We start from the raw sequence: 25,234 nt of genomic DNA, 5'->3' as shown, positions 1-25,234 counted from the left end.
GTAGAAGAGGCCAGGTATTGTGCAGCTACCAGACAGCAAGGCATGGCTATGATCAGCAAAACTAGCCTGCAAATTCCTTCCTCTGTAAGACCATATGCGTGCGATTTAGTGCATACTCCAGCTTTATGAATTTATTTTACAGTACCGTTAGCCACTGTCACAGAGCAGGGGTATCCTATTACTGAACTTTTATCCACTTGGTGTCTGCTGTGTACCCAGCAGGTCACACTCGAAATGTGTTTATTTTGGATAATTAATTGTACATGATTTAAGTTCCGCGCTCAGGGGTGTTTTGGCACTGGGAGCCAAAGATTTCCATCTTTAAATTCCAGGATAAAAAGGGTTCATAACGCATTTTAGTGACTCCTTAGGAAGATTTTTTTACAAGGCTTCCCAGTGAATAGCCAGTTCCTTAAACCCACCCTCTTTCCCTGATAGAAGTTAATAGCAGAAACAAGTAGGGTTTTTCACTGTTGGTTTCCCGGTGCGGGGACTACCAGGGCATCGTACCTGGTAGTGTATTCTTCAGAGTTTTGCCCAGTTAGTCTTAAATGGTGAATATGTCGCTGCTAACTTTTGGGTCTTGCGCATAATCTGACGTGTTACTGTGTATTCCACGGGTAGGGCTTGGTATTTGTAACTGATTCAAACAAAAATGTCTGCCAAAGGAAATTTCTCCCAGACACGGCTTTCGGCTTGCATCAGAGAGAAGCAGAGATTTATTAGCATTTATTTTTGGGTTGGGTTTTTTTTTTCTTTTTTCTTTTTTCACAAGAATACCAATCACGGTAGAGATTAACTCAGGTAGCAGTGATTAGGCACAGAAATTGAGACACAAGAAGCAGGTAGGCCATCCAGAGAGTTCTGATGAGCCCCTGGAGGGAAGTGTTGAGTAACTTGAACAAGCGTTTGCTCTTGCTCTTTGCAGAGGCGTGATCGGACATGCTCGGTATATTCTTGCTTGGTCCAAAGGCCCACTGCTAAGGCCCTGCAGTGGAAGATGCTGGTTTTGCCGGTCATTCCTCAGACTTTCTAAAACTCCCTGTTGAAAGATTAAAGGAAGCAAGAATTTCTCTGAAGAAGCGTTATCTCATTCAGCATTTTTGATCTTTTTGTTACTTCATAATTATAGACTGTGCAGTTCTCAGTGGACTCGATTTCCCCCCAGCATTCTGGGAAGGTTGGAACAGTGTCAGACTTAATATATGTACAAGCATGTGTGTTTGCAGCTTTATCTTATTAAATACCCGGACCTGCTTCTATTCTCTACTGAGTAAGTGTAAATCACTCCTTAAATTTCGAGTGGCTCTAGCAGTCTAAGTCGAATACAGGTGAACTTACTATCTGTATTGGGGGGGGGGGGGTATTTACAAAAACTTTTTGAAAGTTGAAGTAGGATGGCACATCATATGTTTAATCTTGCCTACCAAACAGTGGTATATGTAGGACTGTTGCAAGTCAGAGATGTTTGATCAAAGGAGGAGATTTTTACGGAGAAGTTTGCAAAGCCTATTCATTTTTGAAAACTAGATTTCATCTGTGCCAAATCTTACCAAAAAGCTTACGCATTACAAAAAAGCCTCTCAATTTACTGCCTTTGTTTCAGCATCAAGAGAGTCTGTGTACAGTATTCTTACTTTCCTTATGAATGGCTTCAGGCCGTTCGGTCTGTAGCCAAGACTTCCATGCCCAACTGTCAGCCTGTGATGGGAAAGGGCCCGTTTGTGAGATAGACTACATCTTTAAGTGAGATGAATATCCCTGTTACTTCCTTGATAAGAAGGAATAAATGGAAGCCTCAAAGCAGGATCATTTGCCATTTTAAAAATCAGAAGTGGAAGAGAATCTTTCTAAAAATTACAACTTCCTGTTCATTTTCAGCATTTTCAGGCATTTGCCTGAGATGCTGTCAGGAGCTGGAGCCTTACCCAATCTCATTGTTTTTATGGCTTCAGACACTTCCTCCATTGTTGCTCCTCTCTCCAATGTTTTATTCCCTTCCAGGCAGAGCTTCAGGTTTTCAGCTCCTCCTGGAGCCACAGCGTGAAATCAGACATGGAAAAGATCTTTTGGTCAGTCCTCATCTTTTGCTGCTTCAGGATTTTGCAGCTAATACCCTTTATACCCTAAATGTCACGAGTGTTCCAACTATTTTACCCTGGTTTAAACATTTTGCCGCCTTAATACCTGTTACATTTCTAACATTTGGCTTCATTCTGAAACTACTGACTTCTCTGGTTGCTTGCATGCTCTGGATTGGGCATTATTTTTCCTTTTCCTCCTTCATTTCCTCTTTCTACACATCCTCTGACACAACTCTTCATAACTTCCCCTTCATTCAAGTCGTGAAAATACTACCATGTTGATACGTTACTGTAGAAGACCAAATGTCAGAGTGGTCTTAAAACACAATTGGGAGAAAATAGCAGAAATATCTCCGGATTTCCAAATAAGGAAATTGTCATATCCTTTCCTGCTATTCAGAGAAAAAAAGTTAGTGCAAGGCTCTACTCTTTTATTGCAATTTTTACCTTGGCTTTCACAAGAGTTGCCAGAGTGGGAAGATGAGGAGTGGGAGAGGCAGGATTTGCCCCCTCCTCCTCCACAACTGCCACCTCCTCCACCTGAAGTTTTACCACAGGCTCCACCTCCTGTTCTTCCTCCACTCCCTCCTCCTCCACCTCCAAAAGAGGAAGTTCTTCCGTAGGATCCTCCGCTTCTTCCTCCGCTGCTTCCTCCACCTGAGGACCAGCTACTTCCTCCTCCACTACTTCCTCTTCCGGACGACCAGCTAGTTCCTCCATGACCTCCTCCTCCTGAAGACCCACCACCAGCTCCTCCCTGTGCGGTGCTGTAGGGAGGACAGGGCGCGTATGGAGACGTGTAGCGACACGACCAGTGCCTGGCATCCTATCGGCTGCATCGGGGCCATTTGCTGGCTCCTCTGAGCTCCTTGTACGGCTGAGAAAGGACTGTTGTGTGAAACGTCTTCTAGAGAGCTGCTTTTAAACCAGCCTAGTTAAGGGCAGATTAACTGATCTGCACAGAAGACGGAAAGGAAAGCTACTGAATGGCTTCACATGTCTTTCCAAATACGTACCCTGAGTATTCATAAATGACAGTTATTCTCTTGCTTACCTTTCATTTCCCTATGTAACTGTACTTTCTGACTGTACATAGGAGAACAAATGGCACGGTGTAGTTCTAAATGCTTTTCTAAATGTTTTTGTCCTGCTCATAACAAGTATAGAATAATGCAGCGTTGTACACTGCCAGCTAAGATTTACATTCTGTATGAATTCTTGTGACTGTAGTAAATATGACGATGGTGAATCAATGGCACTAATTTGTAATATGAATATTGCTACTTGCATCTTCACCTGTTTGCGTAGATGGCACGTTAATTAATCTGAATGTACGTACCTAATATCATGCTGCCCTTCCTCAAGCAGTGCCCGGTACTGAGCAATCTCCTGTTCCAGGCGGGTCTTGATGCCCAGGAGATTCTTGTACTCCTGGTTCTGACTCTCCATCTCACAGCGGATGCTGGCCAGCTCCTCCTCCACGGGGCCGATCATCCCCTGGATCTGCTGCAGCTGCATGTTATAGCGGCGTTCCGTGTCTTGCAAGTTGGATTGCAAAGACTGTACCTGAGAATGAAAGAAAAAATACAGTGTTTGCGGGAATGTGGCAGGACTAGATCATTCTTCTGCCCAAAATGAGAAAAATCTTACATGGTGTCAGGTGCGCCCCAAGCATCTTTGTTAAACGGAGTGCTAGCTACAGCCGACCTCCTGTCATCCCAGCAACTCACGTGTTCTTTGCATATCAGAGATCAGAAGCAATCGTTACCTACCAGGCTGATTTGCGACTGCAGCTCAATTTCCAGGCTCTGATAGTCACGCCTCAGCATAGAGATCTGTTGGTTGCTTGATTCCACTTCCTGGCCACTGGTGTGGACTTGTTGACTCACTTCCTCCATCTGAAAAATTAATATACAGAATTGGAGTTTCTGAGTTTTGCTTGCGACGTCAGCGTGGCAGTCTGTCATGGGAGCACCTGGCAACACAAGTTGGAGCAGGGCCGCTTGTAATACGGGGGCTGTTTAAACTTGTGTGCGTGGCTCTGCCAGTGCAGTGCAAGCCCACTTGTGATTTCCTTTGTTTTAATCAAAGGGGCTCTACCATTATATCCTAAAAGCAGTGGACATTGTTGTTTAAAGTGTCATTCACCTAGAGGGAGTTCTCACCAAAAGTTGGTACTGTTTTCCTTTTGTAATGTGAGCATTCAAACTGTAACCATTTACCTTGCTTTCATACCACCTTTCAACCTCTGCACGGTTTTTCTGAATAATATTTTCATATTCTTGTCTCATATCATTCAGTTTTTTCAGCAGATCCTCTCCTGGAGCAGCATTCACCTCCACATTCACATCACCGCCGGACTGGGTCTGCAGAGATTTCATTTCCTGCAGAGAAAACCCGGGCCCAAGGCAAATAAACAGAAATGGTGAAATTAGGTTGCGAAAAAGTTCTGGAGTCAGTTAATTTGCTCTGAAGGCATAAACCATCCTGGATCCTTTCAACAACATGTACATGTATGTTGGGGGTTTTTTCTTGTTGCGATTATTTGGGGCTGTGCTCAGAGAGGCCCTGGGACAGCCTGGGCCCGGCAGTCAGCCCGTCTCAGGAGGCCCCTGGCCGAGCTGCCGCACACTGGGAGAGCAGGGACACTATTTAGTGCAGAGGGCGTTACCTGCGAAACCTCCCAGCATTTCCGATATCGTCAGTGTTCTTGTTCGCCTCTGCAGTTTGCATTTCATGGGGCTGGCTCTTACCTCCTCATGGTTCTTCTTGAGGTCAATCATCTCCTCCTTCAGAGACTCAAACTGCATTTCCAGGTCCGACCTGCTCAGAGTCAGGCTGTCCAGCAAGGGTCGCAAGCTGTTAATGTCAGCCTCCACGTTCTGCCGGAGACCATATTCCATCTCGTACCTGCACCAAGGACAGTGCGGAAAGGTCAGCCCTGGTCTTGGGTTCCAGTCCTTCTCCTACTGACTTTATTTATTTATGAAAGAGGTCCCGTATTCCCATATCTCAGCGTCTGCTTTTGTTTGTATACTTGGTAGCACACAACATCTCTCGACCAGCAGAACTATGAAACCAGCAGCCACTACTTAAATATTAATATTCATATTAAATTTAATATTCAAAAGTATTCTGTGGCCTTTTTCATTGTTTCTCCTTACTGTAGACTTTGTGCAGGTGCCATCTATCTGTTTCGTCTGACTTTCAATGAGAGAAGATAATGATTTTTCTTCCCTTAAAAATAAAGCTTTTTTTAAGCTCCGACTCCGCAGCCATAGGGAGTATTCCCATTGAAGATCGTTATAGAAATAATGAAGAGTTTTGAAGCCTTACAAATTATTTCAGCTGTGCTGCCATGGAACCAGGAAGAACCCTAGTCTCTGTGGATTGATTTGTTTATGGAATGAATTTATGAAACTAAGTTGAGGAAAGTAGGAGAAAGGAAGGCAGTGCCTAGAGAAGAGAAATATGTATTTACTTTATCCTGAAGTCTTCTGCAGTCATCCTTGTGTTATCCAGGTCCAGAAGTACCCTGTTGGTTTCCACAGCCGCAGTCACAAGCTAGAAGAGAAGATACGCTGAGCAAAATTTTCCCTGTGAATGGCTCAGGTTTGCACAAGGGGCAGAAATATGAGTGCGACCTTCGTATTATAGTTCTCAGGTGTCTGAGTGGAACAGCATTTCCTACATACGGAGACCTGGAAAGGTCATCTACAGTGCAAAGCAAAGAGGTACCTGTGTGAAAATAGCATCAGAACCGCAGAAACTGTTTTGTGAGTGCAAGAGCCCTGTCAAGAACCCTGGTGTCACTGCCACAGCCCTATCTCACCTTCCATGCCCCCAGGCCAAGGGCTGTACCCAAAGGTCAGGCACTGCACATCGCAGAGGGTAATCATTACCATTTTTCCTAGGCTCTAAAATGCACTACAGGCGTTCTGAGAGTCCGCAGTCACCGCCACCGAAGGGTCTGTGGGCTGTGCTCGAGGGGGTGTGCGTCATTTCTCCACCTTTAGTTGCAGATAGGTGGATGCAACCGAAGGCAGAATTTCAAGCACAAGAGGCACTTCCAGAGAAGCACTTAATGAGTTTAGAAGAATCCGTGCTGGGTGCCCGAAAGAGTTTACTCGGTCGCAAAAAGTCTGCCAATGCTTAAACTTCTCTGACAAAGAACATCCTACCTGGTTTTGAAGCTCTTCGATTTTTCCATAGTAGTGGCTGTAGTCCTTTGTACCAGTAGGACCTTGCTTCTGGTACCACTCCCTAATTAATTGTTCAAGCTGAGCATTTTTCATTTCCAAATTTCTGACCATATCCAGGTAAGAAGCCAGGCGTTCATTAAGGTTCTGCATGGTCAGCTTTTCGTCGTTGGAGAGAATTCCCATGTTCCCTCCATGAAAGCCTCCACTGCCAAAGCTGCCACCACCTCTACCGAAGTTTCCTCCGTAACCTCCACCAAACCCGCTCCCACCGGATCCGAAGCCTGCTCCCATGCTGCCACAGCCCATTCCCCCTCTGTAACCACCACCGCTCGCTCTCCCCCCATAATAACCACTACTCATTCCTCCTCCACAGCTGCTGCTGCTCATTCCTCCTCCGTAACTACTGTGCCTCATCCTTCCGTAGCTACCACCGCTGCCTCCCCCACCATAGCTGCTCCTGGAACTTCCTCCGCCACAACTGCTGCCAGCAATCCTGCCGCCACCACTTGTGTGAGAAGTGATTCTTCTTGAGGAGGCAGAGGAGTACTTGCTGCCCCCTCCACCACCACCACTGCTCCCCCGCAGGCAGCTTTTAGAGGTCTGCTTGGAGCCGCAGCTCATGGTGGCAGCAGCGAATGACTCAGGTTAAAACTCAAAGCTGGTCCTACAGTTGTTCTGGAATCATAGCTCCAAGTGCCACCCTGCCTGGTCTGCCTTTATACCTGAGACAGTGGGTGTCGCCGTCAGAGGGAGTGCGTTCCTTCCACGTGCGTTTGCAAGCCGTAGCTTTTCTGCCAAGGGTAATTTGCCAAAGGGAGATGTTTGACAGTGTCAGGAAGCTTAACCCGTGCTCAAAGTGTTCGTGACTGTTTGTTTATTGATACAAACCATGTAATTTCTATTGGGTGGCCCTGAATTAGGTAGATCTTTTCCGTGATCTAGTCCACCGACTTACAGTCATCTGAATTAAACTCATCCCACTCACCTCACCCTGTCCACATCTCTTTCAGCACAACAGTAAACTGTCGTGGCGTGGGGCAGTTATGGATGTTGCTGTCTCTCTTCTAATGGATTCATTCCTCATGCTCTTTCTTTTCAGGTATTTGTCACAGAATCCCAGCTGATTTTTTTATACTTAAGTGATATTTTAATAGGTTCTGGTTTGTGGTTTTCTTATGCTGTATGTTCCTTATTTTTAGCCCTTTGCTGCTTTATGCTTTTTGAAAACATACCGCAGGATGGCGTTTGTAGGTACACTGAACCACTCGGACACCTTTGCGATTTCTCCTGAATATTGGCAGATATCATGTGTCGGCAATTTATTCCAAGCAAACATCTACAATTATGTTCTATAAATAACAATTTATCAAAATTTTTATGACAACACCTGGAAAATAGCTCTGTGAGGAAAAGAAGCGTGACACTTTGTTGCAGGAGATAACTCTTCATGTGCCCGGACCAAACGCAGTTACAGGATGGTCAAGAGCCCTGGGAAAGCATCCTGGCCCTGGGCTAGTCTCTCTCGACATGTCTGTGGGTATGAGAGGCAATGTTCTCACTCCTGAAGGGATTTCAACACATCAGTCAGGATGTTTTCCTTCTGCAGTGCAAATACAAACACCCTTACTTGGAGGAGAAAGGCTGAGTCCCTGCTCAGGCGATTAAGTCAAGAAGCTGCACGGCAAAATAGCGTTTCCCTTCAGCTTCGTTTCCCATTCATGGAAACAGCGTGACCCCAAGTAGGACATATTTGCTTGCATCTTCTTGCATCTTCTTGCATCTTCTTCTTTTAAGATTGTGTCTTTTTCAAACACACGCAGTGGGTAGTTCAGCTGAGCGACTTCTGAGCCCTTACAGCCACCTGAGCCTCAAACATTTGAAATTTCTCTCCTGACTGCCTCTCATGTCTGTCCCCCTGCCCAGGCACGGGATCTGTAGCAAAACGCAGTCTGTTAGCTGTCATTCTCTGCAGGTTGAACTAGTTGTGCAGTAGCCAACTTCCCGTATTGATCTGCTGTATTATTCTTTTCTCACTCAGCCTTTGTGATGCTGGTTGTTGGTAATTTAGAGGGTTGTTTGTTATGGCTTGTAGCGAGTGTTTGTGGAAACTTCTTTTTATAAACACCCCTCCCAGCACACCCTCACCCACACAGCAGGACACACCTAAAGTTTCATCTTCTCCTAGACTTCATTTCTGAAATGTCCGAGGAAGCAAGGCCTTCTCAGGCTTGTAGAAATTTAGATTTAATAAATAATTACATATTATTTAATTTAAGAAATTTAATAAAGGGCAGCGGGGCTGGGGCAGGGTCTGGAGCACAAGTGTGCTGGGGGGCGGCTGAGGGGGCTGGGGGGGTTTAGCCTGGAGAAGGGGGGGCTGAGGGGAGCCCTTCTCGCTCTCTGCAGCTGCCTGAGAGGGGCTGGAGTGAGGGGGGTTCGGTCTCTGCTCCCAAGGCACCAGTGACAGGACGAGAGGAACCGGCCCCAGGCTGCGTCAGGGGAGGTTTAGGTTGGAGATTAGGGAAAATGCCTTCCCTGCCAGAGCGGTCAGGCCCTGGCACAGGCTGCCCAGGGAGGTGGGGGAGTCACCGTCCCTGGGGGGTTCAAAAACTGTGTAGATGTGGCACCTGGGGGTATGGCTTAGGAGGCCACGGGGCGGGTTGGGTTGGGGGTTGGGCTTGATGGTCCTCAAGGTCTTTTCCAACCTTAATGATTCTGTGATTCTATGATTCTACATCATTCACTGCAAAACTTAGCAGAGTATAAGTCATAATTGTAGCTTGTTCCAGTGAGGAATCCTTTTCTCTTGAAGTGCACAAAATTCTCTTCTACACTAACAGCTCCTTTGGCTCATAAAACCATTGGGTTACGTTCTGTTTGACTGTTGGCTTCCAGTTGCTGCCACCACTGTTATAAGGACATGGATAAGTTCCGATGTTGTTCTGTGTAATTCTGCAGAAGGGTAAGGGGTTTCTTTTTTGTCTGGAAAGATGTTTATTACATCTTTTGTATGAGTCGTTCCTTTCCAGTGGACTAAGCTTCATGTCTTCTGTTCACAAAAAGAGCACGTTTGGATAGTTTGAGTATCAGTGAGGATGTATGTGTGCAACATATGTCACAGCTTCATGTTTAATGCATGAAAGGAAGATTTAATGCCATTTTTCCCCTAGAAATTGTGCAGGCACCATACCTCAAGAGTGAAGATTAGCTCCTTAAAAATGAAGAAGGCTGATGGATTGAGTGCATTTGGAAATGACTGGCCAGGATCAGGGATAGAAGTTACGGAACAAATGGTTCCTGAAAGGAATGTTTTATTTCAGTTAGCTGGTAAGGTGGAAGCCGTTTCCCAGGATGGTAGTTTTTTCTGCAGTTATGTCTCATAGGATTGTCCAGGCATTTGCAAGCATACTGAGCTAACTAGATGATCTTAGAGAATGCTTCCAGGAAAATCTAGAGATAACGCTGCAGAAGAGAACCTGGAGGGATGGGAGAACTGTAACAGAAGAGGGATTTCAACAAACCCTGCAGGAACTGCAAGGGACCCCAGTAGTACCGTGAAATGGGACAGTGGAACGTTATGAAATCTCGGGCTGGTGCTGCTTATTGCAGCATCAAGCTGCTGCTCCGCAAGCACATCAAGGCACGTTCACTCTAAGTCAGTGTGCCCTTTGCTATCCCACCCTGCGGTGCAGCGAGTACAGCACGAGGAGCGTGAGGGCTTCCTCTGGCATTGCCCAGACTCAGAACCGCCTGGCATCCCTCCGCGATGCGATGCTCAACCAGCTGAGCCTCTGAGTTCCCTTTCCTCCTCTTGCCCACCTCAGGGGGCTTATTGATGGTGGAAACAGGCACTGACATATCTTCTGGCCACACCGAGGACAGTTCTCAGTTACGGGCAGATGAAAAAAAGCTGAGAAAACTTCAGTTGCTGCAACAAGCAGGGGCTGAGAGGCAGCTACGGCTGTGCGTAGGGAGAGGCTGAACAGCGTGGCAAGGCAGGACTCTTCGTTTATCACCAGCGAATGTCTCTTACACACTATGTTGTGCATCCTCGGCCCTGGCTGCTCGCAGGCATCCAGGCAGAGTCTCGCCTGTGTTGGTTATGAGTGTTAAAGAGCTCTTTTGGATTCTTTTCTGCTTGAGGGACCTCTGAAAGGCTGCTCCAGAGAAGCTGCCTCTGTGCCTCTCACATTGCTAAAAAAAAATAACGTGAATTGAACTGCAAGGTGAGATGTAAAACATGGGCTTGTTTTGAAACTGGTCTTTTTTTTTTTTTGCACTGGGTATAACTAATGGAGGGAACGTACAGACGCAATGTACCCTCGAAGCTGAGAGCTTAATGGCATTCAGGAAAACCAGCCCTTGCATGACTGACATGCTTCAGGTCACAGCCATGACAGGAGGGGGTGGAGGAGGAGGAGGAAGATGCCTTGGGGGCAGATGATACCATAGTTGTTTGCAATGAGGCCTCTTCTCGTTTCCTGTGATGAAACTGTTACGAGCACCTGCCCAGGGGAGGATGGAGGACTATTTAAGCCTGAAAGGCTCACCCAGTGCACTGGCAGGGTTATCCTGTGCTCTGCAGTAACACAGATGTGCATTGGCTGAAAGCTGGGAAAATGAACTCTTTTCCCTGTGGGGTGTGCGTGGCAGCAGTAGGGGGCAAGGCTGAAACGGCCTCCGTGGGGGGCTGGGGTGATGGCACAGTGATGGGTGTGTGGGCTGGGTGCACGCAAGCTCCTGTCAGTTCCCGTGGCACCCCCTTTTCAAAGCGCTGCATTTACAGCCTCCTTTGGATTGATGTGTTTGGGAGAAACTGCTGGGGCTGCTGAGCACATTTATCGGGGTACGGCTGGACTGTTACCCACCATTTTTGGTGCTTCAGTGGTCATGAATCCTTGTCCATCCTTCCTACCTCTGGTCAGTTCTTGTCAGGAAAGTTCAGTTGGCTTATGTAGCTACACAGAGAAGCTGTGGAAGGTCTATCTGGGGAATATGACTCATTCTCATGATTAAACATCATAAAATAACCTCCATTATATAGTCATCAAGCAATTTTATTAACACCAGATAATCCCATAGAACAATATTTCTTCACAGGAAAGAAGAAACCCAGTCCCTGCAGTATGACTGTGTTGGAGGGAGGCTGTTGTTCTGGTCCTGAGGACATATGCTGCTCTTCCTTCCGTGGAGGTCCAGCTGCCTAACACTGTTCTCCTCTCCACTATGGTTTAAATGACGATGTTTTTTTTCCTTATCCCAGTAAAAAGCTGCATGTTTGAAAACCAAAAAATCCAAGAAAATTTGATTCAGATTAGTTGAAACATATTAGGGCTCAATCGCGTTTATTATTTTAGTAGCGCATAACTGAGAGTTCTAACCAAAAAGTGATTCCCACCTAACGACTCCCAGTTGCTTGCCCTCTGAGGAGGGGACAACGGGCTTTGGAGTCTTTTTTTCCCACTAATGCAGCTGTTCCACCCAGAAATGTTTGGGGTTGAGAGTGTTGGCAATGCCAACTATTTCCACTGAGAAGTTTCATTTTCTCTAAATGCATTTTTGTAATTAGAAATAGTTGTGTCAAAAACCTGCGCCCCGTCCTTCTCCCTGCAGTGGGACACAGCCAGTGGAGTTTGGTTTGTTCCCGCAGCAGTTGGTACGACTGTCACGAGCCCCCGGTGCCCAGCGGGAGCGTATCCAACTGTATTTACTGGAACAGTCCAGAGGATGTATCATCCATTCTGTTTGTTTCTTCCCACATATATTTATGGCCACATCTAATAAAATAAAGCAGTGTGTTTCTAAAGCTCGGTGAAATCCTGTGTCAACCACCTGCCCATAATCATTCCCTGCAGGCCAAAACATACTTAGGCTTTTTTTCAGTGAAGGTGTTGAAAATATCTGTTTTGAAGTGAGAAAGTCCCCACCTCTCCTGCTCTCTTCTGCAAGACAGGGTGTAAGTCCTGGCATCTGCCCACGCCCCGAGATGTGTGGTCACAGGGAATGTCCCTGGAACGTGTCCTCCTTATTGCGCCTGATGGCCCTAACACAGGGCTTTCCCCCAGCCGTCAGTTAGGAGGGGCGGCAGCCCCGGGAGGTGGCGTGCCGCCCTCCACGTGAGGGCACTCAGTGGCATCCAATCCAGCAAACATGTCTGCTTTAGGGAGAAAAATAATTCTTGGGTACGTTATACTTGATCTGTTACTCATTCGTTATTGCAGACACTAGTACTGATGAAACATTAAAGGGCACCTTCAAAAGATCCACCACCCGATGGAACGATGGTGATTATGATAGGAACAGTAATTAGGTGAGTCAGAGCTGTAGGAGACTTTCACAGTACAAACCCTTGGTCGGGACCTTTGTCATTTTGGGCCTAAAGAGCCCCTCGCACAGCCAGCTCTTTGGGGTCTCAGCTCACGCGGCCGTTGGCGCGACCTTCATCGGCAAAGGGTCGTTGTAAGACAGTCACAACCCCTGCAGCGAGCCTGGGTTTCACTGTGCTCCTGCCTGACGTGATGCAAAACATTCCAGTGCGGTCTGAAAAACATAAACAGGGATTGGCAAATTGGTGCAGCGAGTTTCAGCCTGGCGTGTTTCTGTGCGCTTACACAGAGGAGGGAGCAGCGGGGGTCAGGGAGGAAGCCTGGCTCGTCCCCTGCGATAGCCCCGCACACAGAATCGGGTCATGTCAACAAAGGTGACCATTAAATACAGGGGAGCGAGCTGGAGCAAGGCGTCAGGGCTGATAGCTTGCTCTGTGTTTTCAGCTAGCAGGGACTCCCCAGCGCACACCGCAGACACTACTTCATCTGTTTAACTGCAAATTTCTGTTAGAAGATTAGCCGAGCAACCAGAGCTGGGTTTGCCGCACGCCTCTCCCCTGGCACCCTTCGGCAGCCCTGGCCAGAGCCGAGTGCCCTCTAGAGAGCAGGCTGCAGGCCGTGGCGCAGGGCCTGACACGTCCGTCCCCGCCTGAAAGAACTAAACCCCTGACAGTCCTTGACTTAGTCCTTATTGTAGGCATCCTTGTTCTCTTGTGGTTTCCTCCCTTGTAAAGATAGTTTCAGGGATTTGAAGAATGCAGCTTGGTGCCAGATGGGATTAAAAGAGATGGTGAATAAGCTCGTAAATTCATTGATAACAGAGACTCGGGACATCAGTGCCGAGATAAGCACTTGAGGAACTAGTTTAAATCAGCCCCTTGTGGCAGTCCAAGGCTAAAGGACCGAGGAGCTGATTCAATGACTATATATGGGCAAAGGAAACCCAAAGTTCAACCAGCGGACAGGTGAGGAAGACCGTCAGAGACCACTGGAGGACCCGCAAAGACCACTAAAAAGACAACTATGCATGCAGCTTGAGCTTTTACATATGTTAATGAATCCTCGGGAATCTTATGAATGTGTATGACTTTATAGTATACAATCTTTGGAAGTTTACCGAATCACTTGAGCACTTATGGTGGATCAATCCCCAGTGCTGCCCAGCGCTGTAATAAAGGATGCCTGCTTAATAGATGCCTGCTTGATATTGAGTTTTATTTCGGGAACTTTCTGGATACTCCGCTTCCTCTTACGGGGAGGTTCGGACTTTGAAGGATAGTATCCACGAATTTTTGTATCACGCCTGCATCTCCAAATCCCCCATGTAGTGAAAAGCAGAATGTGTCTGAATCGCTCAGCACCGGGGCCCGGGGTGGGCCGCAGCAGGAGGGAACGCTTCCCCGGCTGCCGCAGCGCGGTAGTTGCACCGCCCTGTGCATTAGAGGGCTGCCCACTGCGGGTGGCCCCGGACAGTGCAGAACATTTTTATACAATATTATTTTAATTATGTATTATTGTACTTTTGTTGTGCAGTCTGACACCGGCTTCTGTTTAGCACAGATGGGGTTAGCCAAACTTATCTGCATCTCCTGGCCTCTCAGCAAAATGTGAGTCCCGCTTTAGGCAGAGCGCCTGACCCCCGTCTCACGTACTGCGGCAGCGTCGTGGGTGCCCTCCCTGGGTGGCGGGACGGGACAGGAGAGGGCTGCGCCGGAGCAGCCGCTGGGGAGCAGAAGGCAGGCAGGTCAGCACTCCGTTGGGATCTGCCTGTTAGGAAGAGCTGACACCTTATGGAGAGATCTGGAAGGTACCAAGATATCTGGTCTGCCTGTATTTACCGGGCGCTTTCTCCATTTCCCTGCTTTTTGGCACAAGCAGCATTTGCATGTAATGAAAGTTTATTATTCCAGCTCCTGCTGAGTTTTTATCTGAAATCAAATACTCATGAAAAACTTTTGCCTGAGTCTTGGTACAAGCCGGGCAGACTACCAGTTCTGCCCTTTGTTTGCAGGCAAACACGTTCAATTTCTCTTTCCTCTGAAATAAAACTCCAAAACAAAACTATAAATATTCTCACACATGCTGCGGGTTGGTATTTCCTTCCGTGGTGGCAAGAGGGAAATGCCAGCGTGACGGCAGTTAGAAAGTGAAAACTCAGGTGCCAAATTCACAGGATTTTAGTTTTGATGAGAAGCTGTCTCTCACTCCAGGAGGATTTGATTCATGTTGAGCCGCAGTCCTCGGCTGGGAGGAGCGAGCAGCAGGCGGCGTGTCTGCAGGACGCGAGGGTTGTGTACGAGGGTTCGTACCGCGGTGGCGGCTGCCAGGGAGAAACCCCAGCCTGGGCAGAGCACCCTGGGAGCCTGGCACACCACCAGGGAGGGTGCGTGTGCTGCTGGCACTAGCCTCTTCCTCCCCTGGCACACATCAACCCGTCAGCCCGAAGGCCACAGCGGCCGTTTCTGCTCCCATTTCTTTCCCGGCGCTGGCGAGGCTGCGAGAGGCCGCCCTGGGAGCGCGGCGGCGGCTCAGCCCCGGGCCAGGGCCGGGGAGCTTCCCCGCATCCCCTCGGCCGCTCGCAGCCCGCGCCCGCCTTGCCGCTCCTCGGCTTCGAAGTGACACCCCCCTTCTGCCCCCCGCCCCGTCTCCCTGCTTACTGCAGCGCATGAACTGACCCTGGCAGAGGCAGAAATGCTGTTCTTCCAGGGCTGTGGTCTATTCCGGAGCGGTATTTGGGGAAACGCACTTGCTTTTATGCCTCAAATATTTTTTAATTTCTCAGCAAAGGACCCCAAAATTTTTTACATGTGAGAAATATTTGTGCCATGTTACACAGGCTATTAAAAGGGTTTTCAGGCCATTTGCTTTTTCCACCCTGTGGGTGTCTCTGCACAGCAGAGGGTGCCCAACCACCCCTTTGCTGTCTCAGGAGAGATTCATGACAAAACCTGAATGCTGTCATCTCAGCACGGGCTCTCGGCTCTGCCCACAGTCACCCGGGAGGAGAGGCGCCTGCCTGCAGAGTCCCTCTCCCCAGGCAGACGCCTGGATGGCTGGCACAGGAGAGATGGGATTTGCTCTGCGGCGAGGCAGACTCACTCGGACACGCTTATGTTACAGAAGCCCAGGTGAGGTCAGAAGTCACCTCCCTGCCCCCAGAGGACTGCAGTGCAGATCTCTAAGACTTGCATGGCTTCCATCGTGCTCCCCACCAGCCAACCCATCTCACAGTTTAATGCCTGACACATCTGGAGAGCAGCTGGAGATGTGCACCGGGGATGGCTGCTAAGCAATACCTGTGTGTGGATATACACCACCCTGAGCTTGCCTTTTCTTGCAAACTTCTGTCACTGATCTCTCTGTTCTTTCACTGATGAGCTCCAGCTCCACTTACTTCCTCCTTGGTTGGTCTGTGGTGAACTGAAGCGCAACGCGCTGTGGGAAGCACCCGGGCATCTGCCTGGGTTGGCTCTTCATGCGGAGGGCGGAGGGCGTCGCGCAGGGACGGGCGACGCGCGCTACGGGCTTTGGCAGGGAGGAGATGGACCAGGCGCGCAGGGTCAGCGAGGCCAGTCTCTGGCTCCCACTGGCAAAGCAGCCCTGTTCCCAGCGGAGCACGGCCCTGGCCAGTTTAGGTGACCCTTGTGCGTGGGTTTCCAGCTCTCCCTGCTGGGGCCCTTGCGGAGGGCAGCTAGCTTGGCTGGGGTTGTGGTTTGCACTGGCCTCAGCACCTGGTTTTCTAAAGGAACTCAGTTTCCAGACACAGGTTTCTTGATTGCATCAGGCAGAAGCACAGTTTTATTAGAGAAATTTTTTCACCAGCAGGTACATTAGTGATCCTGACTAACTCGAGTGAATTCTAGAGATACAGCATTACAGAAGCAGCAGAACAGAGAAGAAGGTGGCCCCAACAGGCCCCTTTAGATACACGGCAAAGCATCGCTGAGTTACTTCTACTTTCTCTGCATAGAGGCATGCAGTGAACACCAAGTGTTCTTGTTTTGTCTGTGGGTTTCTCTGTAAGTCACCTTCTAGTCCATTCCTCCTCAATCACAAATTCTCCTGCAGGTCACTGGAGAAAAAAATATAGCAGCATTATTTGATTGGAACAGAGAGAAAATCCTTCAAATAACAAAAATTTACTCTATGCAGTGCCCTCATTTCAAGAATACACTCTGTTAAACAAAGGCAGTTGGCAGACAACCCAGGAGACCCCAGAAATTCCCTAAATAATTGTGTTTTAATTAGAATTTTCATTTGTAAAGTTACAGATTTGCTCTTCTATTCTCTCCTTGCAGACTCTTTTGCTAGGTTCTGTTTGCCTGTCTTCTTCTTTACTCCTACTTCCAGATCTGTTCTTTATGCCTCATTTCCCCACCTTTCTCCTTTTAGTCCTACTGCTCCCTCTCGTCTCTCGTTTGCGTTCTGCTGCTCCATATCCAGTCAGCGCTCTCTTTAAACCTATTTCTTAGCGACACAGCCAATTTTGCGCTGTAGTTGGATCCATCCTAACAGACCACACCTGTAGCACAGTAACTCTCTGCGAAGACACCAGTAACGTGTCCAGGAGAGCGTGCTGTCTCCTGGCCTTACTGAAAGGAGCAAACTGAAAAAAAAACAATTTTCCTTTTGTGGAAACGCGGCTCCTACCTTGTATATCTCCAGTCTTGCAGGGTGGGACCTGGGGCTGGCAATGGGAAGATGAAGTTGTAGTATAGGTGTGACTTGTCCTAATGACTCCTCCTCCTACACCAGTTCCTACTCCGATTCCTCCTCCATGACTAGTGGGATAAATTTGGTGAAAGAAATAGGGAATTTTAGAACTTCACATGACACTGCTGACTGACTACGTGACACAAAGTCTCAAACTATGTCTTTTGTAGGTGTTAGCGTGTTTTACATTGCATTCTTTTTTCATTTTCAGAGTTGCTTTGCATTTGTGCCCTCCTTTGGCATGAAAATAAAATGCAGAGCTTTGCAATTAATTCTTCCTCTGACAGTTCTCACCCATCTTACTACAGAAAGCAGATTGCTATGAATGCTGACATAACACTAGTAGTCGCAATGTTGTAATAGCAGTTAACAGATTTGGTTTCTCTGCTTTGTAAATCCCAAGGAGTGATATTTAGTTCAGTTTTCAATGTTCATCACAGCAAAGTTGCTCATGAGGCAACTTTTTCACCTCAGTGAAAGCATTAAGATGGACTAAAGATTATCTCGGATTCCCAATCTGTAATACAGATCCTTGATATTTCCATTTATTCATCGAGAGATCTACATACATAAGGTCCTGCTGTCCTCCTTCCAACAGGCACCGGTAGGTCTGAATCTCCTGCTCCAAACGGCACTTGACGTCCAATAAGGTCTTGTATTCTTGGTTCTGGCACTCAATTTCCGCTCTTATTTCAGCCAATTGCTGCTCCACGCACGTGATCTGGTTCTGTAGCTCACCGAGGAGGGTGTTGTACTGGCACTCAGTCTCAGCCAGAGATGATTCCAAATTATTTCTCTGATAAACAAGACAACCAACCAAAGAACCGGCATTTATTTGTCACCCTAGAGGTTATTATTTCCAATGCAGAAAGGGAAGAGCCGTTCACCACCACCATGGTGGGCACCCACTGGCAGGGCTGGCTGTTGGTGCTACGCAACCCAGCAGAGACCACGCCACAGCTGAGAGCAAGCTCTCCACCCACCTGGCTGAGCTGGGCCTGCAGGTCGATTTCCAGGGCTTGCAATTGGCGTCTCAGTTCGGTAACCTGGTTGTTGCACGTCTCTACCTCCTGACCGCTTGTGATAACCTCCCGATTCACCTCCTCAATCTGAAAATCACCAACCGGAATAAAGAGCTTGAGGGAATATCAGTGCAGATTGGACTTGCTTTTACAGAAGCAGAACACAGCGAGTAGCTAGTGAAAAGAAAGGTGAGCGGGGCAAGTTCTCTGTGCGCTGGGCGTTAACCGCCAGCTTCAACTGCTTGCTCTTTCTACAAATCACATTAACCTCGTGGCTATTAAGTCTCTTTGATCCTAGTGTGGAACATCTTGGTTCCAACAACACACCACGAGGCCTTGCAGCAAATGCTGCTGCTCCAGATGGGACGTAACGAACTGGTCAGACAGGCCTGTGTCTCCTGTGGAACACAGGGTATAAGTGCTGGTCTTGGGCTTCACTGTAAAGGAAGAACTGCTTATTGTCTCCATGTCTGTCTTCTGAAACACTCCTGTGCCCTGAAACATGTGTGCCAGGTTGCTTCGCAGCAGGTGTGTGTCGCTTACCTTGCACTCATACCAATCCTCGACTTCCTTGCGGTTGCGCGCTATCAGTGTTTCATACTGGCACCTCAAATCCTCCAAGATTTGCCTGAGATCTGGTCCAGGGCAGGCATTGACCTCCACACTCACGTCTCCAGTTGATTGTTTTCTCAGGCAGTTCATTTCCTGGAAGTAGAAGCCAGATCAGATGTGAGCTGGCTTTTGAAGACAGCACAGAGGAGCAGAGCTTGGTGGCTGAGAACAGCTCCTCTGCGAGGGGTGCCTCCCAGCTGTGGCTGTAAAGCGCTGGAAGAGGGTGTAAGTGTTTCCCCCAACAAATCTGTTGGGTAATTTCTTTTCTCATCTACTGGAGTCAGCAACAACTTTCACCCGCCCCCCGGCACTGCCGGTGCCAGCACAGCCTCGAGAGCAGCAGCCGCCTCTCTGCCAGAGCTCCCACGCCACCCACGAGGCAGAGAGGGCTGAACCCCAGGAGCGTTTGATGGGAAAGCTGTGGCGGGAAAGTAGTTGATCTTTACTTTTAAATTTAGAGCCCATTCATGTGGGCAAAGTTTTGTGTCAGGGCCGTGGAGCTCCCAGGGAAAGGGCAGGACCCTACCTCCTCGTGGTTCTTCTTCAGGCAGCAGAGCTCCTCCCGCAGCGACTCCAGCTGTGCCTCCAGGTCAGACCTGCAGAGAGTCAGCTGATCCAGGACTTGGCGTAAGCCATTAATGTCAGCCTCCACGCTCTGGCGCAGCGCCAGCTCCGTCTCGTACCTGGTTTGGGCAAGAAAGCAGAGATTCAGAACTGTAGGTAACGTCTCACATGTGCTCAGCTTATGCAAAAACCTCCTCTCCCACCTACCTGCTCTAAACTGTATTTTGTTGTCTAAGCGGAATGCACTGCGCGTTACATCTCTGCACGGCAGCTGATGTCAGTTGTGTGAAAGCTTTTCTTCTATTCTTTTCCTGCTCCTGATCACTGTATGTTTGATATCACTTATTCAGCTGCATTTCTGGTTTGCTGATCCCAATCTGCACTGGTCTGTGATGGAAACGCGCCAGCCCTGCCACTAAGGACCACTCCCTCCAATGTCAGTCCCCAGCCCTCACCAACAAATGCTGTTGCCAAATGTTTTACCAGAGAACACTAATTAAGGGAGGGCTGATGACCAAAAGCAAAATGCGTTTCATCACTCAATCCTGTCTTAATGTGGTGTTGTGGGGAGACTTGTCTGAAGGCTCTGTAATTAGTGCCCTGAGACTCCGCAAGTAAAATGCAAAGGAGCAGGGAGTAGGCGAAGGGGGTTCACCCCCACAGAGGGGCACTCACTTCACGCGGAAGTCATCAGCAGCCATCCTGCTGTTATCGATGTCCAGAATGATCTTGTTGTTATCGATGGTTGCGCAGACAATCTGGAAAAGAGCAGACCATGAGCAATGTCTCACTTCTCTCTGCTATATAGTCTAACAGGTGTATCTAGATTGCAGTGAAGTAGTAAGTCTTCACAATTTCCTGTTTCTGGTCCCTTCTTACTTAAGTAACCTTGTTCCTCGAGCAGAGCAGGTGCAGGAGGTAGCTTTGCCTCCTTAACTCAGTCAGTAAAGAAAAGAGGTTGGCTATGTAGAGGTTGGGAGTTAGAGAGTTGTGAGATGGGACTTCCCAGTTTCAAGTCCTGAAGGCAAGTTCTAAAGATGCTTCACAAAGAAGTGAACCTAAAGAACCTTCCCTGAGACACCAAGTCTCAGCTGGCATTCAGGCGGGCACGTTCTTGGCTTTAAGCTTAAGGATTTCAGGGAAGATAGTTGGAAGGTATCTTTAAGCCTTAAGATCAGCTGTAACTTTCATTGCTGACATATTAGTATCAGGCTGTTAGTGCCACTGCAGCAATCAATTTTAAATACTCGACCCTTCTCACCTAGAATTTATAATGCTTCATTTCACACAGAATCACAGAATCACAGCCTCTGATAGGTGTGCTTCGCTCTTGTTCTATAGTTCTCTTTGCTTCGCTCTTCCTGCTGGGCTGACACCACCTTCCCTCAGAGCACACTTGGTAATACCATATTTACAATTGTATAGTCAGAACAGAGTAAGAAAGCATCCTTTTCCTTTTTAAGAGCATTATCCCACCTGTATCACCCTGCAGTGTGCACCTTTAATATGCACCCACACTCAGCAATGTCATAGGAGAACTTGCCAAAATTTCTCTTAGCAAAGACATTTAGCAGCACCAGCGTTACCTCTAACAACTGCAGCAGGTTCTAAACACAAATTCAGAAATAAGCCTTAGACAGAGGAGAAACAACCAAAAAAGGGGGTTACCTGATTTTGAAGGTCTTCGATTTCTTTGTAATAGCAGCTGTAGTCCCGGGGCTCACAGGAGAGGCCCTGTGTAGCGTACCACTCTCTGATTCTGCATTCCAGTTCGGCATTTTCCTTCTCCAAACACTTCACCTTGTCCAGATAGGAAGCCAGGCGGTCGTTGAGATTTTGCATGGTGACCTTCTCATCGCAGGATGAAAGCAAACAGTCGCCACCAATACCACCAACAACCACACCGCCTCCGAGGCCAAAGCCAAGGCCGTTGCCATAGCAGTTGCCACCTCCATAGCTCCCACCAGCCAAGCTACCAACACTCAGTCCCCCGCCATAATTCACTCCACCGCAGTAACTCCTTCCAGAAAAACCTCTGCCACTGCCTATCCCGTAGGAAGAAATCCGTGCTCCACCACCACCACCAATGATACAGCTGCCACCACTGCTCCTGCCTTTGCTAGACACAGTAATAGTCTCCTTAATGTTGCAACTCATGGCGACAGCAGTTGGAAATGCAAGCAGAAGCCCAAAGCAAGATGCACAGCTTGATATTAAATCAGACTGCGAGTTGTCCGTGCCGCGAAACTCTATTTATACCTTCCACAGTGGGTGTCACCACTGGCTCTTCTTCCCATAAGGCTGGCTACTCTAGCCATTGGTGCCAAGAATAATTTCTCAAAGGGAAGTTTCCTTTCAAGAATCCTGGTAGACAAGGAAGATACTTTACATGTCTCTTGCTAATTTCAAAAATACATTAGCAATAATGTTTTATGAATCATCAGCTTTTTGTTTATGATGCAAACTTTACAACATTAAGCCAGGAAAAACACTGTCCTAAATTATATACCAGGAAGAAATCATTAAAGGTTATTGCATCAAAGAGCTCTTTATCTCTCATTAATTTATTTTCATTTTATTTTGAGTTGAATAAGCAGTTTTCATGCAAGGTGCTGATGTTGGAATATGTGAGATGAAAAAGAAAGGATACATACGAAGTTTGACTCTCGAATGATGTATGAGGAATGATGTAAGAACTTTGTGGAAAGATCAGAGACACAGAGATTAACCTTTCAGTCTCTCCGTTGGCAAAGTGACAACTCCAGAACACTCTGCTACGGGACAGGTGACACCGTGGAGTGGTCCCTTAATGGACGAGGATGAAAGGTTCTTCATGTATGATCGTGGCTCCCAGTAATTCACAAAGAGTTAGTTTCTTTATGTGGAGAGCCTAAAGCAAGGTAAAAGTACTTTAAATATTTCCTGCTGCTCAGTGAAAGATGTTTCTGCAGTTTTCATCATTACGGATAGTGGTTGTTGCTGGGGAAGGGCAGATGTTTTGAAGCAGTGAATGGGAGTGGAAGCATCCTATGGGCAATTTCTCTGCCAATACCTGCTGCGTTCTGGCAAGAGGCTTGGGACCACTGTCCTAGGAAATAGGACAGAACTGCTGATAGGGCTGGCAGAGCAATCGTTGCCCAGTGCAGTGCTGCTGGCGGGGAGAAGATGGGTTAAGTGCAAACCAGAGGTTTTTCTCCATCACTGAGGTCTCAAAATCTTAACTAGGCAGGGAAATTAAAAAGTAACAATCCTTTCACTCTTCGGCCATCAAAATTCAGGGTAAGCTCATTTTCCTGAGATGTTTCACTAAGACTCAAGAGCAATGGCCTTCTCTCTGGGACGACCTGTTTCTACTGGCCATTGAGCAAGAGGCAGGCGTTCCACAGCTTTCTGAAACTAACCGTTCACTGTAAGAAATTCTCCCAGCCTGCTTCACCGGGCAAGTGCTGAGATCAAACTCTTGCTCAAATCCTCACTCTGTGTCAGGATTATAGATCAGATAGCTATTGCTATGGCAAGTAAATGATCCCATTTACCGAAGGACTGAATTATCCCAGTATTCATGGATTTGCCCGTCATTTTATTGCTCTTATCCTCCTTTTTTTCTGTTGAAAAGATGCCTCCCCTTATCTCTGCATCCTTGGATGTTACCTATCCAGTACGATGAAAGCCAGCAGCATTCCTGGGATACCTCCAGCAGGCTGGAGACAGAGGTGTGGGGAGACTTGCTCGAAGTGCTTTACTCAAAGACAAAGAGCACACCTCTGGCAGAGTCTGCAGCTGAACCTGTCTCCGGTAGCAGACTGCAGTGCCTGAACGCCAGCCTGCCCTTCCTTCCAAGCTGTGCTCCATTCAGTCCCTAAAGACAAAGGAGCAAAGCTCAGAGTAGGTAAAAACTCTTATAAAGTTATTGTGTATGGGAAGGAATACCTGGATTTCATTACTAGGACTGGAGAACATAATTGGAGTCAGGGTGTGGTGGTAAGAATGAACCGAAACTGATGTAATATTGCATCGCTTGAAGCTTTGCTTGTCCTACGTATGATTCTTCAGGAGTTTCCTAATAGCTGTCTGCAGCAAGCATCTTTTCTGAGTGAGCACACATTCCTTCCTCTGCTCCACAGTTATCATTTTAGCACATCAGAATAATGCAGGCAGAAACATGGAATGACTTACTCCCTTGTGGGAGCGGAGGGTGTCTGCCTGCCTATTGCGGTAATGATTGCGGAGAGCAGAGGATGGCTCCGGCTCTTCTGAGATACAGCGGTCCCCCACGGGCCTGCAGACCCGCGTTAGAGCCGCCTCCTCCTGCTGCGAGGCTGCAGCAGGCACCTTTGCCCGGGGTCCTCGCGTGGCACGCGCTTGCTCTCTTCCTTGCCGTTTGTCCTTTTTAGCTTCAGGAAATGGGTGCACTAGTTAAGCTGAGATGAAATTAAATAATTGTTCTGAAGACCTTAAAAAGATAAATTAAGCTTTCCCTGCTATTTTCATTCAGTTATTTGAACTCATAGGCTTCCTGGGTCTGTCTCATTAGCACAAAAAAATATGGAAATCTCATGGAAATGTAGTTTCCAGACCAAGGTTTGCAGCTCCATAATTTGCAGGTCCTTAATATATGGGTTGTTTCCAGGGTGTTTTCTGCCGGGGAACTGTTTATCACAAGCTACCTTCTCATGAGCTGCTTTCCAGACGCATCCCAACTTGTAGGTCCACAAACAACATCACAGTGTCTTAGGAGCTGAGTGTGTCCACCCCCAGGGGCTTTCCAGAGGCATATTCATAAAGTCTGGATCGTTAGAGTCCTTCTGGCCGTGTCATTAGGTCTCTTTCACCTCTCAGGAATTTAGGACAGCTCCTTTGTGAAAGTGCAGGCTTTGCACCTGCCGGACCCAGTGGGAAGGGTGGGAAGGCCTTTGATATGAATACAGGGAATCAGGTGGAGCAGCTAGATGTCAGCAGCAGTTTGCAAGAGAATACTAGCCCAGACCTGGTGGGAGTCAGCCGGGGCTCCCAGAAGAACGCGGCAAGCGTTTATATATTGCAGGTAGCCTGGAGTTTCCAGAGACTGAAAACTGGAAGAGCGTCAGTGCGGTATCTATATGTTTTTAGAAATGAGAGCGTGGGGACTGGTAGGTTGGGAAGGCGTGAGGCCAGAAAGGGCAGCAGGGGGTTGTCCTCCTGTCTTTCTTTGCACTGAACAAGGCAGGAGAAGACAACGGGGAAGGAAAAGGGAAAGATTTGCTTTCCAAATCCTGTCAGCCAGAGCTCTGAGAACAACTGAGGTATGCACAGAGGAGTCCAACCAATGGAAATTAGCCATTATAACCGTGATAAGTATCTCTTTTGGTCTCTTGTGAAGCACTGGCCTTACACATCTACCGCGAGATTTCTGCATTGAGTCTGGGACTTTCTGTAGGGCTGGAACTGATCTTCAAAGACGACCTGATTTAGAGTCTTGGTTTAAAAACTTCAACCTGTGGCCACTCTTCTGAGTCATTATTGCAGTTGTTCCCATGCTGCATTTTCTTATTTTGCTCTAGCCCCTGGATACTACTGGGTTCAGTGTCTGGTAGATGAAATAAAAGAAATACCACTGACACATCTTCTCTCCATGGTCTTTTACAGCAGCAGAAGGGCATGTTTCACCTGCTCCCTGATACATTAATGATTGAGCTTTTTCAGACACTTGCCACCTACATCCCTTGGAGATG

At 47.7% G+C, this 25,234-nt stretch overlaps 2 protein-coding genes across 2 annotated transcripts; both read right to left on the bottom strand.

The window, feature by feature from the left end:
- Positions 1-625: 625 nt before the first annotated feature.
- On the bottom strand, positions 626-6,907 carry LOC104043500 (keratin, type I cytoskeletal 9). The gene is made up of 9 exons (XM_064473003.1): positions 6,266-6,907; positions 5,566-5,648; positions 4,838-4,994; positions 4,307-4,468; positions 3,857-3,982; positions 3,424-3,650; positions 2,532-2,851; positions 1,929-2,030; positions 626-1,042 (listed from the first exon to the last, which is right to left on the bottom strand). The coding sequence occupies exons 1-9, from the start codon at positions 6,905-6,907 to the stop codon at positions 1,017-1,019; spliced, it is 1,845 nt and encodes a 614-aa protein (XP_064329073.1). The 3' UTR covers positions 626-1,016.
- Positions 6,908-16,500: 9,593 nt separating this feature from the next.
- On the bottom strand, positions 16,501-21,725 carry LOC104044690 (keratin, type I cytoskeletal 19). Its single transcript, XM_009504558.2, has 8 exons — positions 21,192-21,725; positions 20,199-20,281; positions 19,486-19,642; positions 18,891-19,052; positions 18,309-18,434; positions 17,895-18,121; positions 17,263-17,393; positions 16,501-16,684 (listed from the first exon to the last, which is right to left on the bottom strand). The coding sequence occupies exons 1-8, from the start codon at positions 21,678-21,680 to the stop codon at positions 16,659-16,661; spliced, it is 1,401 nt and encodes a 466-aa protein (XP_009502853.1). The 5' UTR covers positions 21,681-21,725; the 3' UTR covers positions 16,501-16,658.
- Between the last annotated feature and the right edge of the window lie 3,509 nt (positions 21,726-25,234).

The sequence above is a fragment of the Phalacrocorax carbo genome, chromosome 25, assembly GCF_963921805.1.
Source record: "Phalacrocorax carbo chromosome 25, bPhaCar2.1, whole genome shotgun sequence".
NCBI classification, from domain to species: Eukaryota; Metazoa; Chordata; class Aves; order Suliformes; family Phalacrocoracidae; genus Phalacrocorax; species Phalacrocorax carbo.
The sequence above is the reverse complement of the archived record's forward strand: the minus strand, read 5'-3'. Positions and strand labels throughout refer to the sequence as shown.